At 42.7% G+C, this 15,545-nt stretch overlaps 2 protein-coding genes across 4 annotated transcripts; one reads left to right on the top strand and one right to left on the bottom strand.

The window, feature by feature from the left end:
* Positions 1–1,983: 1,983 nt before the first annotated feature.
* LOC102214672 (zinc finger protein 85-like) lies at positions 1,984–5,811 on the bottom strand. Of its 2 annotated transcripts, XR_001290581.1 has the most exons (5): positions 5,637–5,811; positions 5,336–5,434; positions 4,439–4,544; positions 3,848–4,250; positions 1,986–2,960 (listed from the first exon to the last, which is right to left on the bottom strand). XR_001290581.1 is itself a non-coding variant. In XM_005749999.2 (4 exons), exons 2-4 carry the CDS (start codon positions 4,454–4,456, stop codon positions 2,874–2,876), a joined length of 435 nt encoding a protein of 144 aa, XP_005750056.1. In that variant the 5' UTR covers positions 4,457–4,544; positions 5,637–5,807; the 3' UTR covers positions 1,984–2,873. The 2 variants fall into 2 exon arrangements, 1 of the variants encoding a protein (XP_005750056.1); XM_005749999.2 differs by lacking the exon at positions 5,336–5,434 and having other exon boundaries at positions 1,984–2,960; positions 3,921–4,250; positions 5,637–5,807.
* A 2,473-nt stretch (positions 5,812–8,284) lies between these two features.
* On the top strand, positions 8,285–13,403 carry naa60 (N-alpha-acetyltransferase 60, NatF catalytic subunit). 2 transcript variants are annotated; one of them, XM_005749997.1, is made up of 7 exons: positions 8,285–8,512; positions 9,058–9,173; positions 9,376–9,505; positions 10,373–10,469; positions 11,259–11,493; positions 11,630–11,795; positions 11,898–13,403. In XM_005749997.1, exons 2-6 carry the CDS (start codon positions 9,064–9,066, stop codon positions 11,784–11,786), a joined length of 729 nt encoding a protein of 242 aa, XP_005750054.1. In that variant the 5' UTR covers positions 8,285–8,512; positions 9,058–9,063; the 3' UTR covers positions 11,787–11,795; positions 11,898–13,403. The 2 variants fall into 2 exon arrangements, with proteins under 2 accessions (XP_005750054.1, XP_005750055.1); XM_005749998.1 differs by lacking the exon at positions 8,285–8,512 and adding an exon at positions 8,654–8,708.
* The last annotated feature ends 2,142 nt before the right edge of the window (positions 13,404–15,545 follow it).

Raw genomic sequence — 15,545 nt, 5'->3', positions numbered from 1 at the left:
TGGAGGTGGATTTGAAGCAGGCCGGTACCACAGCGTGGGCCAAGGACAGGTTGAATATGTCTGTGAGCACTCCTGCAAGCTCCCCAGAACACGCTCTGAGAACACGCTGCCATCAGGGCCTGCAGCCTTGTGGACATTGATCCTGCTCAGCACCGCTCCTACATCGGTGGGGGAGAGAGTCAGAGGTTGGTGGTCTGGCGTCACGTCTGCTTTGGTTGTGGTTGTGGGGTTCCCTCGCTCAAAACGAGCATAAAAGTTGTTGAGCTCTATGCCTGCATCACTGGTGGGAGGGGCTAAACTAATAAGAAACAAGACTAATTTCACTTTTACGGTTTCACATCCTGAAATCAAACCAACTTAAGAACACTTTCTGTGCACATAAGTACAGTATATCATCTGTGAGTGGAAATACTGATGTCTGTGGGGTTTTTTTGCAAAGCCTGTAGGGCGTGCACGAGGTGTGACCGGCGAGCATTACCATGCTGCTTCCTGCAGCCATCACACGGTGACTGTGTGTCACAGGTGGGTCATAATTTCCTTTTAACAGAAGCAAGGTTCAAATAAATAACATGACAACTGAATGTTTTGGTAATTTGAAACTATTCAAAAATAAATAAACAAATAAAAAAGGAGGAAATTTAAAAATTGTAATCCTTAAAATATTTATACAAGAGCAGCGTTTTGAAATTGCTCAGCAAACAGATGAGATGCGCTTCTAGGGTGAAAAACATGGTCCAGCTCCTGATCAATATTATTGACAGTGTTGGGGAGTAACGGAATACATGTGCCGCCGTTACGTATTTAAAATACAAAATATGAGTAACTGTATTCCGTTACAGTTACCGTTTAAAAAGGTGGTATTCAGAATACAGTTACTTTGCTGAAATAAATGGATTACACTGCAGTACTTTCCTGTTTCATTTTGTCGCGGGTCAGGACTGTTTGGGTTTTGTTTGACAGCTACGTGCTGTTGTTCCAGGCGGCAGCATTTAGGTTGCCATGGTTACAGGGCGACGCTCTCTCTCTGTGTGTTTCCTGGGTGAGAGAGGCCTTTTTGTTGTTGTTGTTGTTGTGCTAAGCTAACAGGCAGAATGCTACAAGCATAGCTCTAAAGAATGTAGCATCATGTTCAGTGTAGTTCGTGCTGCTGGGAGAATGGACTGCCATACACGTTATGTGTCTGTGAGCGCGAGGAGGGAGAAAAAGGGGAGTGGAAAGGTACGAGCAGTCATCGAGCAGAAACGGGAGCTGGAAGCATGTAAATATAATAATAACCACTGCAGCCAAGAAGAGTGCCTGACGAGCCCAGTTGTAAGTAAGCTATTAAAGCTCGACTGTACACTGTGTTCGTGTTTTCCTCCGAAAACAATAAGTTCCGTTGGAGCAGTCTTTCAATGCCTCTCTCTGTCTCTCGCAAGAAAAGTTGACCCACACAACAAAGTAGAGCTATTTTTCTGCTACAAGCCGACAGGGACCCCGCCGTATTGGTCAGAGGTCCCTTTACTACAGTTCGGAGTCGCGGACCTTCAGTAATAGTAATAAATCACACAGCAATAGTACATTCACGTTGTTGTAAAAAGCATGATAATATATTAAGTAATCTAAAGTATTCAGAATACGTTACTGTCATTGAGTAACGTAACGGAATACATTACAGAATACATTTTGGGGCATGTAATCTGTAATGGAATACATTTTAAAAGTAACCTTCCCAACACTGATTATTGATCAAATAATACTGCAGGCCTTTCAAAGCAGCATGTTAACTGACGAACAACGCTGGCTGCTTTTATTCAGAGCAGTGATTCACGTCACTGTCAGTCAAATCTTTATGTGTGAACAACTAAAGCTCTCAGATGAATGTGGTGCATAAAACGGGACATTATTTCCTTCTGACGTCGGATGCAGTCTTAGTAGAGAGCATTAGTGTGATAAAGTACAAGCATGTAAACACTGTGCAGCACTGGACTACTTTCCACCGCTACACTGATGGTAGACGATGAGTTTGACTGCCAGCACTTTAACTTCATCAAATCTGTATAATTAATGTGTGTTCCTCAAACATGAGGAGCTACAAGTCAGAGAGCTTTACTGTTTCACTGACCATCAGTACAAACTGAAGTTATAAACAGGATTTTATTTTTAACCTATGGAAAAACACTGGAAGATCATTACATGTGACATGTTGTAGCTACATTGCACCGCCTAAACACGAAAGAAGCCAAGTCGTTCCAAAATGTTGCATCGTGTCATAATACATGATGTTCAGATGTTAACACACGATCCAATGGTACAACTCAACCAAACTTTAAACACTGCTAAAAATACAGCTTTACTGCAGTACTATATGTACAGATGTGTTGATTCCATGCAACAACAGCAAAAGAAAAAAAAAAATACGGTGAATACAAAAAATATACAATTTAAGATTCAAAAAATTACCCTAGTATCAGATTTCTTTCAACTATAAATACTAAACTGCTGGGGGGGAGGGGGGGGGCACTTTTTCCTATAAGCAGCTAATCAATTACTTAAGAGAAGCAGTCAGTTTAATAAGCAGTTAAAAGCAGTTTTAGCTTTCACTTGGTGATCTGATTACTTTCTGGATGTTTTACTACTGGTCAGGTTCAATTGATGGGAGATCTGAATGCGCACCTCAATCAGTGGGACATTAAAACTGTTCAAAGTTAAAAACGCAAGTGACCAAATGTTCACTGTGACACTTTAGAAATTACAGATACTGCAGATCACAGAAAAGAAAGAAAAGAAGACAATTGAGTTCTAGGAACCCCCAACTCCCGGTTTTTCCTGTCTGTGGGTGACTCCATGGACTTTTAATGAGCCTCTGAGGAGAAACATCTTCCAAGTTCTTCTCAGTACGTCAGTTGGGGCCCGCTGTGAAGAAGCCGGTAAAGAACAGTGGCTACTACAGCGCTGCATGCATCTGCTTCAGTCTGCAACTAAAACAAAGACAAAGTACGTTAGGGTTGTCTGTCATTTTATGCTGGGAATAGTTCACTGGTGACATAGAGTCTAAGACAAGAGGTTAAATTCCTGGTAATCTCCCACTTTACTTAACTTCTAGGATGAGAGGTCAAATTGGCTTCATTTCAAAACCAACCGTGACCTGGACGCAGACATTACAACACAGAGCACTTCGCTCTCACACTGGAGGCCTACTTGTTGTTCGTGGAGTATTTAAAAGTAGAATGGGAGGCAGAGCCTTCAGTTTTCAGGCCCCTGTGCAATCAGCGCCCAGTTTGGATTTGGGAGACAGGCACCCTCTCTACTTTTAAGATCACACTTAAAACTTGAGAAGAAGAACAAAAACAGGGCCCCAGCTGAAGAGCTAACTAGTGGTAGTAAAAACAACACCTTCGCTCAGAGCCACTGGCAGCACACGGAGTCTAAAGTAGGTTCATGAGACAATCCAGTGTCATGGCAGCTTTGGAAAATGTGAATAAGGTCATAAACTGTGTTTAACAGATCTCCTCTATGATACGTATTACAGAAGCACGATGCAAGAGCAAAGAGTGGGACTTTACTGAAGGAGGGGAACAAAGAAAATCATCTCAGCAAGCCACACAATTTGAGGGGAGCTGTCCAACAGCCAAAATTAGTCTGGCAGAAAAGACAGTTTTGAAGAGTATGCAGTGGCTGCGTAACCTTTATCCTGTGTGGATCTCTTTGCAGCGGTTTAATCACACTTTTCAGATTTGAATGGTCTCTAAACTGGTTTTATGCTTTCCCCACACTGGTCACAGGACCATCTTAATCTGTGTGTGTTCTTCTAGCGTTGCTGGCTGGCTAAGAGTCTGTCCAAAAAGGTCACAGCAAAATGTCTTACTCCCAGAGTGGGACAGCTGATGTTTCCTCAAGCTTGGCAGCCAGGTAAAAGCCAGCCCGCACTCGTCACATACGTGTGGTTTAATTCCACTGTGGAGGAGTCGATGCCTTTCCAAGATGCTCATCTGATTGAAAGTCTTCCCACACTGCTCACACGTGTACGGTCTAAGCCCACTGTGGATGACTCGATGCCTTTTTAAGCTGCTGCTCCGACAAAAAGAAGTCCCGCACTCGTCACAGCGATACAGTTTTACATCTGCGTGGATCCGTTTGTGTACTGTGAGGCGACTCTTGGTAGCAAAAGTCCTTTCACACTGATCACAAGTGTGGGATTCATCTCCGCTGGTCGTTGGGCGAGCATCCTCGGCCTCCTGAGAGCATTCCCCGCCCGGGTCTGTTTGTCCCTATAGCGACAAAGACACAGCTGTCATGGAGCAAGCTTAATGAGTTAAACCATGTGCAGACGTGTTAGTGCCTCCACAGGATTTAAGTTTTACTGAAAATGTTTTATTATTGTTGCGTGCTGTGCAAAGAGCGAGCCAAGTATGCCGTTTGTCTGTTACTTAATCACGTCTTTGTGTTGCTGTCTCACCATTTGTAAATAAGCCATTTTTTGCCTTCTTCAGTGGCTGAGCTGGACTAAGATGGCCGACAGCGTTCCTCTGCTCTTCTGTCGCACTCTTTTCACCTCCCAACACCTGTGGAAAAACTGATTTTAATTGGGCCAGTTTCACAGACAAGGCTTGAGCCTAGTCCCAGAATAAAACGCACATTAACGACATTTTACAAAGATTTAGTCTGTTCTGGATTAAATCAAGATGACTGCAAGATGTAGGATTAAAAACCAGTAAGGACAGCGCTACTGAGCAGGGAAGTCCCTCGGATCAGTGAGGAAATGCTACGTCCTGATGAAGAGGATCAGCTTTCTGGGACTCCCTTACCTTGATGATTGCGCGTGCCAGGAGGCAGCTTTAACATTTCTTTTCCTACATTCGTTGTCAGTGTGGACAACATACGATATCTAAGTGAACTGCACAGAAACCGAAAGAGTCCCGCCGCACAAATACTGGATTTGTTAACTGAACTAATGTTTTGATTAAAAGCTTCTCAGCATCTGGAATTCTACGATCCTCAGAAGAGCTGGACGTCATGTCCCTGACAAGCATCAAGATGCTGATGCTGAGGATGTAGGAGGCGAAGAACTGGATTAAATTTGACTTCCTGGTTGTGTGCAATCACTAAATTAAAAAGGCAGACACTTGCGTGTTGGCAAGGTCCGGCTCAACTTCAGGATTTTGCACACAAGCGAGAAAAACAGCAGATGAGTCACAGCAACTCCATATATTCAGACAAACAATATGTTTGCAACGTAGTGATGGTGACTCTCTGCAGTTACAAAACATAGCTCACAGTCTGCTTTATTAATTCTGTCATTGCAGCTGCTGCTGTGCTGGATACAGCTGAACTGTGTGGTTCCCATCACACTGACCTGTCTTTCTCATTTCTCACTCCACAGATCCCCGAGTGTGAACTTCAACTGCTGTTACAGAGGTCTTATCTTCTTTACGACATCCCTCTGACTTCTTCTCTTATTATTTAGAAAGCATTCGTTAACTTCAGGATCTGGCATTAACCATGATGGCAAACAAGGAGACTACCATGCAGTCATAGTAAAGCTGTGAGTTGATTCTGTGGTCTTTTCTCCAAAGACACCTGAGCTACAAATATTCAAGAGGTAAACTAATCTAAACATGCAAAAGAACTCCAGCAAACGTAAACTAGGTGTTTACCTTAGAAGGACCTCAGGCCCACCAACTCAGAGAAGCTCTGCTGTGAAGCAGCTTCGAATCCCAGAGAGATCTTTGGTGGATGAACTGCTGTGCTCACTGATGATTATGGAGAACAGGTGTGCCAACAGGTTAGCACCGTGAAGGAGCCTCTTAAAGGAGCTACGTTAAAAACCTGGAGAAAACAGTCAGAACATGCAAGTACACAGAACTGAAACAGTAAACTAAAAACGCAGTCCCCTTGAGGCTAATATGTGGAAACAGGAAATAGTTGTCAGCACTGAAGCTCCAGCTATAAATGATGTAAATCACTGGAGAAATACCAGCTTTCTGGGTTTTAATGTCAAAAGGTCATTAATGGCTCTATAAACCTGGATTGACGTGACTGATCTAGGCTCTAAGGATCTAGGCTCCCTCCTTCTTTACCAGACATTCAAATTACTTTGTAATCTCTTGAGTAGCATCTCCATGATGAGCAGACAGGCAATTAAAAGTCTTGATATTGCTAATCTAAGACTGCCATACAAACGTTAACATAATAACCATTCCTCCCAGTAACCATTCCTCGCAGGTGCTCAGGGACCTTGTGGGTTAGAGTTCTGGTTTCAGCCAGATCATATACTGGAAACTCCAAAGTGCTGTGACATGAAATCCTTATTTGAGCAAATGTTTTCCATGAGGGTTATAAACATGCAGAATTCCTCACCAGTAGAACTCAAACTGGACCCAGACGGTTTCACTTTGAATGAATTATTATTGCTGCATCTGTGTCTATACATTGATGTGTTTGACTTTTGTGTTTTTAATGTACATTTTACAGATGATGTATGTTATTGACATGTCTTTGTTTAAAAGCCCAACTAGTGCAAACGACCTTTGAATCTAAATGCTTGAAATGGTTGCAGTAACATTCTGATCACTATAATAAAAGTAAAACATACATAAAAATAAAAGGAGACATACAACTGCAGTCCTTGTGTCTTTCTGACTAATTATTTAATCTGACTTAGTTTTCGTGCTGCTGCAGTACCAGCAGATAACCACCAGAGGGCGCGTTGACATTATGTGACCGACTGAATGTGCGCGTGGCCATTTTTCATTTCTGTCTTTTAGATGGGTTTCTGACTGTTTTTTTAAAGTCCACTTGTTTTTGTTGATGATAGTCAAATTTCTCTCTGACCCTGCTTTTGCTGGAGGCTTCTTCCTGTTAAGGGGGATTTTTTCCTTCGCACTGTCGCCAAGTGCTTGCTTAAAGGAGGTTGTCTAAATGTTGGGTGGATTCCACTGAAGAATATCCTCCTCAGGCTTGGCTGACATTGTTTTAACTGCAGACCTGTGATTGTTCTGACTTTGTGTTTATCTAAATATACTCTAATAAATGCATGAAAATTCTGCCTGAAGGATACCCGATGGAACTAGACTGTGCACCCTCTGAAACACAGTGGATCTTAGTTATGAGGTTGGTAAGGCTGAATGGGACAATCCCATTCTTGCTAATGACATGACACATATGACACAATACAATATAGATATAGTCCAAAGTATTCACCAATCCAAATCATTGAATTCAGGTGTTCCAGTCACTTTCATGGCCACACGTATATAAAAAGTCACCAAATTTCTGCAATTTTCTTCAGATTAGGTCAAGAACAGTGTGTGGCTTCATGGAATGGGTTTCCGGGGCTGAGCAGCTGCATCCAAGCCTTACATCACCAAGCACAACCTAAAGCGTCAGCTGCAGTGGTGTAAAGCACACCCCTGGACTCTAGAGCAGTGAAGACCTGTTCTCTGGAATAACCAATCACACTTCTGAGTCTGGCAATCTGATGGATAAGTCTGGGTTTGGCGGTTGCTGTTTGGTGGAGGGGAATTACGGTGTGCAGTTGTTTTTCAGGACCTGGGCTCGGCCCCTTTGTTCCAGTGAGAGGAACTCTTAATGCTTCAGCATACCAAAACATTTTTGGACAATTTCATACCCCCAACTTAGTGGGAACAGTTTGGAGATGGTCCCTTCTTGTTCCAACATGACTACGAACCAGTTCATATCAACAAATGTATTTTGTTTGGGGCATGAAATCATCACCAGTGAATCGGGGCTATACAGACCTTACCTTGGCTTTATCTTTGACAACATGTCCACTCTTACCGGTTTCTTTTTTCTTACTCTCCTAACTTTAACTTGATAACATTTCAGGTTAAGTGTGTTTTGAATCTGCACACTGATATGTGTCATGAAATGAACTCCTCGCCTTCATTCAGCCAGAGCAAGTCTTATTTATCAATGATAAGCAGCGCCTCTGTGCTGTGCCATACTGCAAATGTTCGCGCCGGTCTGATAGCAAGTAAATACGGGGCCAGTACTGCCGATAGTACTGATACTTCAGAAAACATTTTAATGTCCAGTAAACCACTGTTGTCTTTACTTTCCGCAATAATTTGTTAATACAACGAAAACACAAATGAATCTGTATGTTTTTAAGATAACAAACAAACAAACAAACAAACAAACAAACTGAATTTAATTCATTTTTTTTCTCATCCCTTTTCTTTATGGAGGAGTCACTCCTGTAGAACACACTTCTGTCCAGCAGGTGGCGACAAATCGCCAACGGACTGAACAGAACAAGGAAACGCCTTAGAAGTGACGTCACTCGTGTAGCGGCCACAAACAGGAAGAAAACATCCAGCTGTTATCAAAGCACGGAGAGCTCTGGTTAGCGTAGCAACCCTTGTAGCAGTGGCTCCGTAATGAAACGGCTTTGAGAGTCGGGAATAAACCAGTGCTTTATCATGCTGTGTCCGCAGTGGTGACTGTATCGAGTGACACTCAAGGAATTTAATTGTGTTCGGCTTTCCTCCGGTCCGAGTGTAGAAACAAGGTACGTTAGCTTAGCATCAGAGCGCTAGCTAGCGGCAGCTAACACTAGCCTGTGTGCTGTACGCTGAACTGTAGTTAAACCTGCGGACACAAGAGTGACACTGTTGATACCAGTGGCAGCATGCGCCGTTTCTGCCGGATTATTACGTAAATAAAGAAATAACATCACTGTTTTCGTATTTACAAGAACTTGAGAGGTTTGTGTACACGACTGCTAATGGTCACTTCACTTTTTATGGGCAACCTTATTTGATGCCTATTACATATTTGCGTTTAATTTTCTGGGGCTTTACGTCATAATTGCGTTTCATTCTGCTGGTCCGTTTAAATGTGTGTCATTCTAACCTTTATAAATGTCAGTAATGCGTGTTAATTGTGCGAGGGCTTACCTGACTTCTCTTTGTTATCTAGAACTGCACAATAGCAGAGGTCTGCATGCCTCAGTGTTAGTCAGTACCTTGTACTTAATTGTAAAGGGTGTTTGTTTTTTTTAGTCTGCTTTTGCAGTCTCACCATCTCTCCTGTGCACTCTGTTGGAACCTGCAGGTGTGAATGAGTGACGTGGTGCCTCCCACAGCCCTCAGTGAAGTCCAGCTCCGCTTCCTTTGCCACGATGACATAGAGAACGTTAAGCTGCTCTGTGGTGATTGGTTCCCAATCGAGTAAGTTATCATACTGAGAGTGTCATTGGCTGACATTTGTGTGTATAGGAACTGTCTTTGTTTCATTGTTATTGACTGGCATAAATGGACTCCTGTTAACTGAATGCCCAGTGAGCTAACAAGTAGCGGCCCATAAGTTAAGCAGACCTTCTGGAGTCTGAGTAATAGTCTGATATGAGACCTGTCTGACGTTTGGTTCCAGGTACCCAGACTCATGGTATCAGGACATCACCTCCAACAAGAAGTTCTTCTCCCTCGCTGCCACCTACAGAGGAGGCATCGTGGGAATGATTGTGGCCGAGATCAAAGGTCGGACCAAAGTACACAAAGAGGTAAGAGGTTCAGTTTGGATGTGCCATCTCTCGCTCAGAAAGTGTAACATGTTGTCAGTCCAGTCAAAGGTGCAGTATAATATTTTTAATGTTTTGCAGCAGCAGCTAGAAAGAGACACGTTCTTAATGTGGATTTCCTCCAAAATATGACATTGTGTTCTCTGGACATAGTGTCACTGAGTGTGTGAATGTCTGCTGCTGCTTAGAGATGTCATAAGTAGATCACTGACATAGTCGACTGTTTTTAGTGCACTGCTTTGGCAAAAAGGATACCTTTGGTAAAGATGGGTTCATTAGCCCGAAATATAGGAGAAGAGGGTAATGAGAAAGAAACTGATGAAAGAAGAGCTGTAACTTGTGGTCTTTTTTTGATTTTGTGTAAACGAAGTGCAATGGATTTGATTTTGCTTTGATCGGGATCAATGTTATCTTGTTTGAATGAGTTTAGACTATAAGCTCCAAACTTGAATGTGCAGTATGCAAATTTCTGGCATGTTTTCAACGTGACATTTCCAACATCTGAGAAATCGGTACAAAAAGTGGCGAATGTAGATTTACAAAACACTGGAATTCGACTGACTCCATTTAACAAATGTCTAAACGTTGCTTCTCTCACTTTAGCATGTAAGGTGTTCTTAATCTGACATTTTTTCCGTTGGTACAGGATTTGCATTTTATAAACTGCCGTACCTGTGGTTAATCTCCCTGGGCAAAGATCTCGATGGGTGGAGAGAAAGTTTAGAGTTTGGACGATTAACTTAAGATAACAAAGCTTGAAGAAGTGTCGTTTTTATTCTGTCACCCACTGTGGACGTTGAAATAATCAACTTGTGTATATGTCTGTTTCTTTCTATGTATGCGTGTTAGGATGGAGACATCCTGGCCTCCAGTTTCCCCGTGGACACACAGGTAGCCTACATCCTCAGCCTGGGAGTGGTCAAAGAGTTCAGGAAACATGGCATAGGTAAACAGACACACTGTTTGCAGTTGTGGCTAAAACCAAAGGCTTTATGTACAAGACAAACACAGCCTCTAGGTCTGAAATGTGAAGCCAGGGCACGAGTGCCTTAAACCTGATGGTCAGAAAATGCAATGAATAATTTCCCTTTAAACTAATCTGGGGTTATACAACCTCCATGCCATTTAGGCTGAGTAAGTCCAGTTTATACAATTTTATTTGTGTTTTGTTACATTTTAACATTTTTTGGCTTACTAGCTTTTTTTACGTGTACTAGAACAGTCCTCTTCTTCTTTTTTTTCTTCTTTGTCTTCTTTCACCACCACTAGCCACAGCAGATGGCCCCGCCCCTTCCTGAAGCTTCTGCTGGAGGTCTCTTCCTGTTAAAAGGGAGTTTTTCCTTCCCACAGTCATAGATGGTGCTTATGGGGGATTATCAGATTGTTGGACTTGGGTCTTTTCCTTACAATATAAAGCCACCTCAGGTGACTGTTATGAGTTGGCACTATATAAATTACATTTAATTGAATTGAAAAGTAAGTAAAGAAAACCCATCCAGTAACATCTCGAAGTCACAACACCAAGATGAGGCAAAAACTGTTCAGAACTAATTTAACACCCTTTATTCAGTTAGCAAGAATCTGAACGAATCGCGGGTTAGACACTGTCTCATCAAAGACATTGATGATTTGATCTGTTGAGTCACATGTTGGAACTACGCTCAAAACTCATCTGCTGTGAGACTTGATGTAAATTTGATGTCGCAGTACATTAATATTGATTGAAACGATTCAGGCTCACTGCTGCTGGACAGTTTGAAGGAGCACATATCGACGACAGCCCAGGACCACTGTAAGGCAATCTACCTACACGTTCTCACCACGAACAACACTGCCATCAACTTCTACGAGAACAGGGACTTCAGGCAGCACCACTACCTACCCTACTACTACTCCATCCGAGGCGTCCTCAAAGATGGATTCACATATGTGCTCTACATCAACGGGGGTCATCCACCCTGGACAATATTATATCCTTTTTTGGAAGCAGGAAAATACTTCACTTACTCACTGTTATTTCATTTCCTCTGGGCCATACTTGTCCAGATGTTGCAGGAGAAAAAGTAAATGTTGCATTGTTTCTTTTTCCTTGACTTCCTGTCCCACTGATTATATCCAGCACATCGGTTCAACCCTGGCCAGCCTGAGCCCCTGCTCCATCCCTCAGAGGCTGTACCGACAGGCCCAGTCCCTGCTGCGCTCGCTGCTCCCCTGGTCCAATATCGCCTCCAAGACCGGCATCCAGTACAGCAGAACAATGTGACACAGCATGGTGAGTGGGGCTTATGGTGACACATGTCACCCACATTATTAAATATTAAATTAATTCATCTGACTGTTTTTGTTGTGTTTTGTTTTCCTTTCTGTTTTTCAGTCACACAGATGTTCCCGTCAGTCTTCCCCTGTACACGCCGAGATGTACACGCACACTCACATTCTCCTACAGCTTTCCACACCCTGTGTGACACACAGGACCTCAGGTTCAACCTGCATTTGACCGTTCACATATTTCAGCGCCCACTGATTTACAGGGTTTGTTTCACTGCAGGGTCATGAAATGTGCAGTGTTGTTTTCACACTGACAGACAGTGGGAGTTACGGTTACAAACCACTGTTTTCTTGATTTAATCAGATCCTCTACTCGCCCATATATACATATCACACTGTCCCATTTGTGCTCCAGCTGTAATCTGAGTGTAGCCGAGCGGTGGCAGCCTCCCTTAGAGGCCAGGCAGCAGCGCGGAGTGGAGGACCTGCTTCAGATACGTCAACCCTGATGCACAAACGGCAAACACAGGTTGTATTTTTGATGTGGAAAGGGTGTAACACACACACTGGGAACCAAACAGAGACTACAGGTTCAGCCGATCGTCCTGCCTCCCTTCATCCTGTCCACCACTGTCAGAGACTATGTACACTGTTGTATATTATATATACTAAGATAATATATACATTGCTCTCAATATGTGTGTCTATTCTATGCTGTTAGTAGGACTAGCTGGAAGATAACCCATCCCTGTCTCTTTTACGAGTATACGCTGAATGGGGAAGTAGATAAGAATAAAGGTGATTATAGAAAGGAAAGTTTGAGGGGCAGTTCAGTCAGATTTATTTCATTTTTCTTCACAACATTCATGAAATTGGCACTCTGTTGTAATTGTAATGGTAACGTACGGTCACATTTCTAAGCAAACAAAAAAGGACTCTGCATTGTTTCTGTTGTATGATCCAGATGGGAATGAGAGAGAGTAGCTTGGGTGCTTATTTTAGGGGTTTTTTAATGTAACTGGCTGCAGCCCAGTTGGTCTGTGACGTTGCTGCTAATGTAGAGAAATGTTTGTTCAGATTGTTTTCTTTTTTTAATTTGTCCCAGGTTAAATTTTTATGTCGGCCTGTAGAAGAGCTGAAGAAAAGCATCGTCCACCACACGTGCCTGCATGCATGCAGGTGTGTACGTATAAGCACACAGAGTCCCAAAATTAGAACCTAGCAAGTGCCAAAGTTTGGGGGTGAAAGACAAATATCGCTGATTAATGTTGTCAGAAAGCAGCGGTGAGGTTTCTTCATTTTGTTAGAGCTCCGTTGGACTTTACACAAAACCTGCTCCACTGTATCAGAGAGCAACAATGTTTGATTTGGTACATGGCACAGCACTGAATGAGGTCAGGGGGACTGTGAAAACAAAAACATAATCACAGTTCGGGTGTTCATCTCTCACTTCACCAGCCCCGAGGGTTTCTGAAAACATCTGACATTGTTTATGCAATAAATTTGTGTCACCTGAGTGAGTCGGAGTTGCCCTGCTGTAGGACGACAGTGTTCTACTGTTTTCATTGTGATTGTCTTATTATCATAAACTTGAGCCTTGTTTTCATTCCAAGCAGGCCCTGTTTCAGTGGTTTGTGTCTCAGTGTTCAGCTTCATTGCCATTGAAGACGTGTGAATGAGTCGAGCTAAAACAAACAGCATCCTAACGCTTCCAACAGTGCAGCTTCAGGTCAGCCTCTGACTTTTCTGATTCCCACACTCTGGGCTTCCTCTTTAAACAAACAGCTAAAGCTTCTCAAGTCAAAGACAACACTGACAGAATCATTGGGTTAATCTTCCCATTGGATCTTGGACCAGAGTTGAAAAATGCACTATAAATATTTTGGTGAGCTAAATATTGTGTACACGTTAAACACATTTTTAAATGCCTCTGTGTTAGATCCTCGTGACCTGCAGGGTTCAGCAGTACTGACTAAGATGAAGTCAGTGGAGACAACACTGACCTGAAGCGTGGCAGACAGTGCTGAACGATGGGAATTCAGCAGACACGACAGATTCTTTCACAAAAGGCTCTCAGAAGACCTGAGTCCTTGTTTCAAAAAGCATGAATCCTGCTATCAGTGTGATATGCACCACTGCACCGCTAACTGAGGCACATTATGCTATATTAGAGCTATAAGACTTAATAAATAGTAGTTCATACTTATTGTGGGTTGTGTATGTATGCGTCAGTGCTTTGCTAATGTGCGACCTGAAGCCTGGTGCCATACATTCACAAGAGAAGCATTAACATCCTGCCAAAATGTTGCTTTTGGAGTCCTGAAGTACTGATGCAGAAGCAGATGATGGGAAATGGGCTGCTTTTCTCATTAAGCTTCATTCATTTTTAATATAGAGTGCGTATAAAATGGCTCTGCGTGGTCACAGCACTATTAAGAGGTTTCTGCATATGGTTTAATAATTGGTTATTAAAATGGTTTTGAGCTATAACACATGGGTGAGATCATCGTCCTCTGCACTGGTTGTGTTTGTGTTACTTAGCTGATTGATGCTCTTTGGGCAACAGGAGGACCCACTCAGAGCCGATGTTTCCCCTGAAATGTTTCACCCGACTGTAAGAGTAACACAACTGAAAGCATGCGGCAGCAGTCAACCAACATTAGGCTTTCCTGAGAGAGAGAAACGTGAGGTGGTAGAAGTCGTGCTCAATATTTTAGATCAGCTTTAAAATTAAATTACAGTAAAAACAGACTGTGTGTTGTGTGGTTAAGTTGGATGGTTCTGTGTCGCCCTTGCAGATGTATGAGCACGAAGCTGTGTGGTCAGTAAAGCATGTATGTTAGTGTGCTGTTTGCTTTCCAGGGTGCCAAACATAAGACCCGTGGGCCAGAATCAGCCCAGCAAGGACATCTTGAAGTAGGACAAAGTTTTGGGCTTTTAACTAATTTCCCAGCTTGTCCTACTGATACAGACCTCTCGTGCACACATTCATGGTACAGTAATGATTAAATGAAAGAAAGTTCCTGTTTTTATTGTTTGTTTGATCGTATAATGTGTCCAGAGTAAACTACAGCCTCTTTATCGTGTAGAAAAACTGAGACTTACTGCTGGTGTTGCACGGCTTTTCTTCGTATACCGACAAATCTCAGAGATTAAATGTCCAGTTAAATGTTTCTATGCCAACAGAAAGGGGAATTTCATGCCTCATTTCAGTAAACTGCTGCATCTATTTCCCATTTTTGTAGCACAGTAGTTTGGTGCATATTGCACCCTGTAGGTCCATGGAGATGAGGACCTATTAGATAGGACTGAAGGACCAACACAGGCTGCATACAAGAAGGCTCGACTTCCTATAGACGCTCCGATCCTTCAACACATGCAGCAAATGTTCCATCAGATACTTTACTGTGGTCTGCCAAGGAAGCAGCTTTAAGCTTGTGATGCTAACAGACTGAAGGAGCTGATTACGAAGGTTTAATCTGTGACGGGCTACAAACTGGACACCTGATGCTGTGGCGGGGAGGAGGTCACAGGTCAAAGTTATCCAGCATGAATAATCCCGATCGCCCTCTGCACAGGAAATGTTTTATTCCACATGCTGTCACTCTCTTTGATACAGTAATTGTTAACCCATTCTTCTACAATACAGTCATTTGGCTTTTCAGTTTCCAAATCCTTACAGACGATTTAAAAGTCTGTCAATCAAATGTTTTTCAGTTGTTTTTTGTTTTTGTGGTTTGCTTGACAAATACTC

The sequence above is a fragment of the Pundamilia nyererei genome, unplaced genomic scaffold (genome assembly GCF_000239375.1).
Source record: "Pundamilia nyererei isolate P.nyererei 1_Seehausen unplaced genomic scaffold, PunNye1.0 scaffold00259, whole genome shotgun sequence".
NCBI lineage: Eukaryota > Metazoa > Chordata > Actinopteri > Cichliformes > Cichlidae > Pundamilia > Pundamilia nyererei.
The sequence above is the reverse complement of the archived record's forward strand: the minus strand, read 5'-3'. Positions and strand labels throughout refer to the sequence as shown.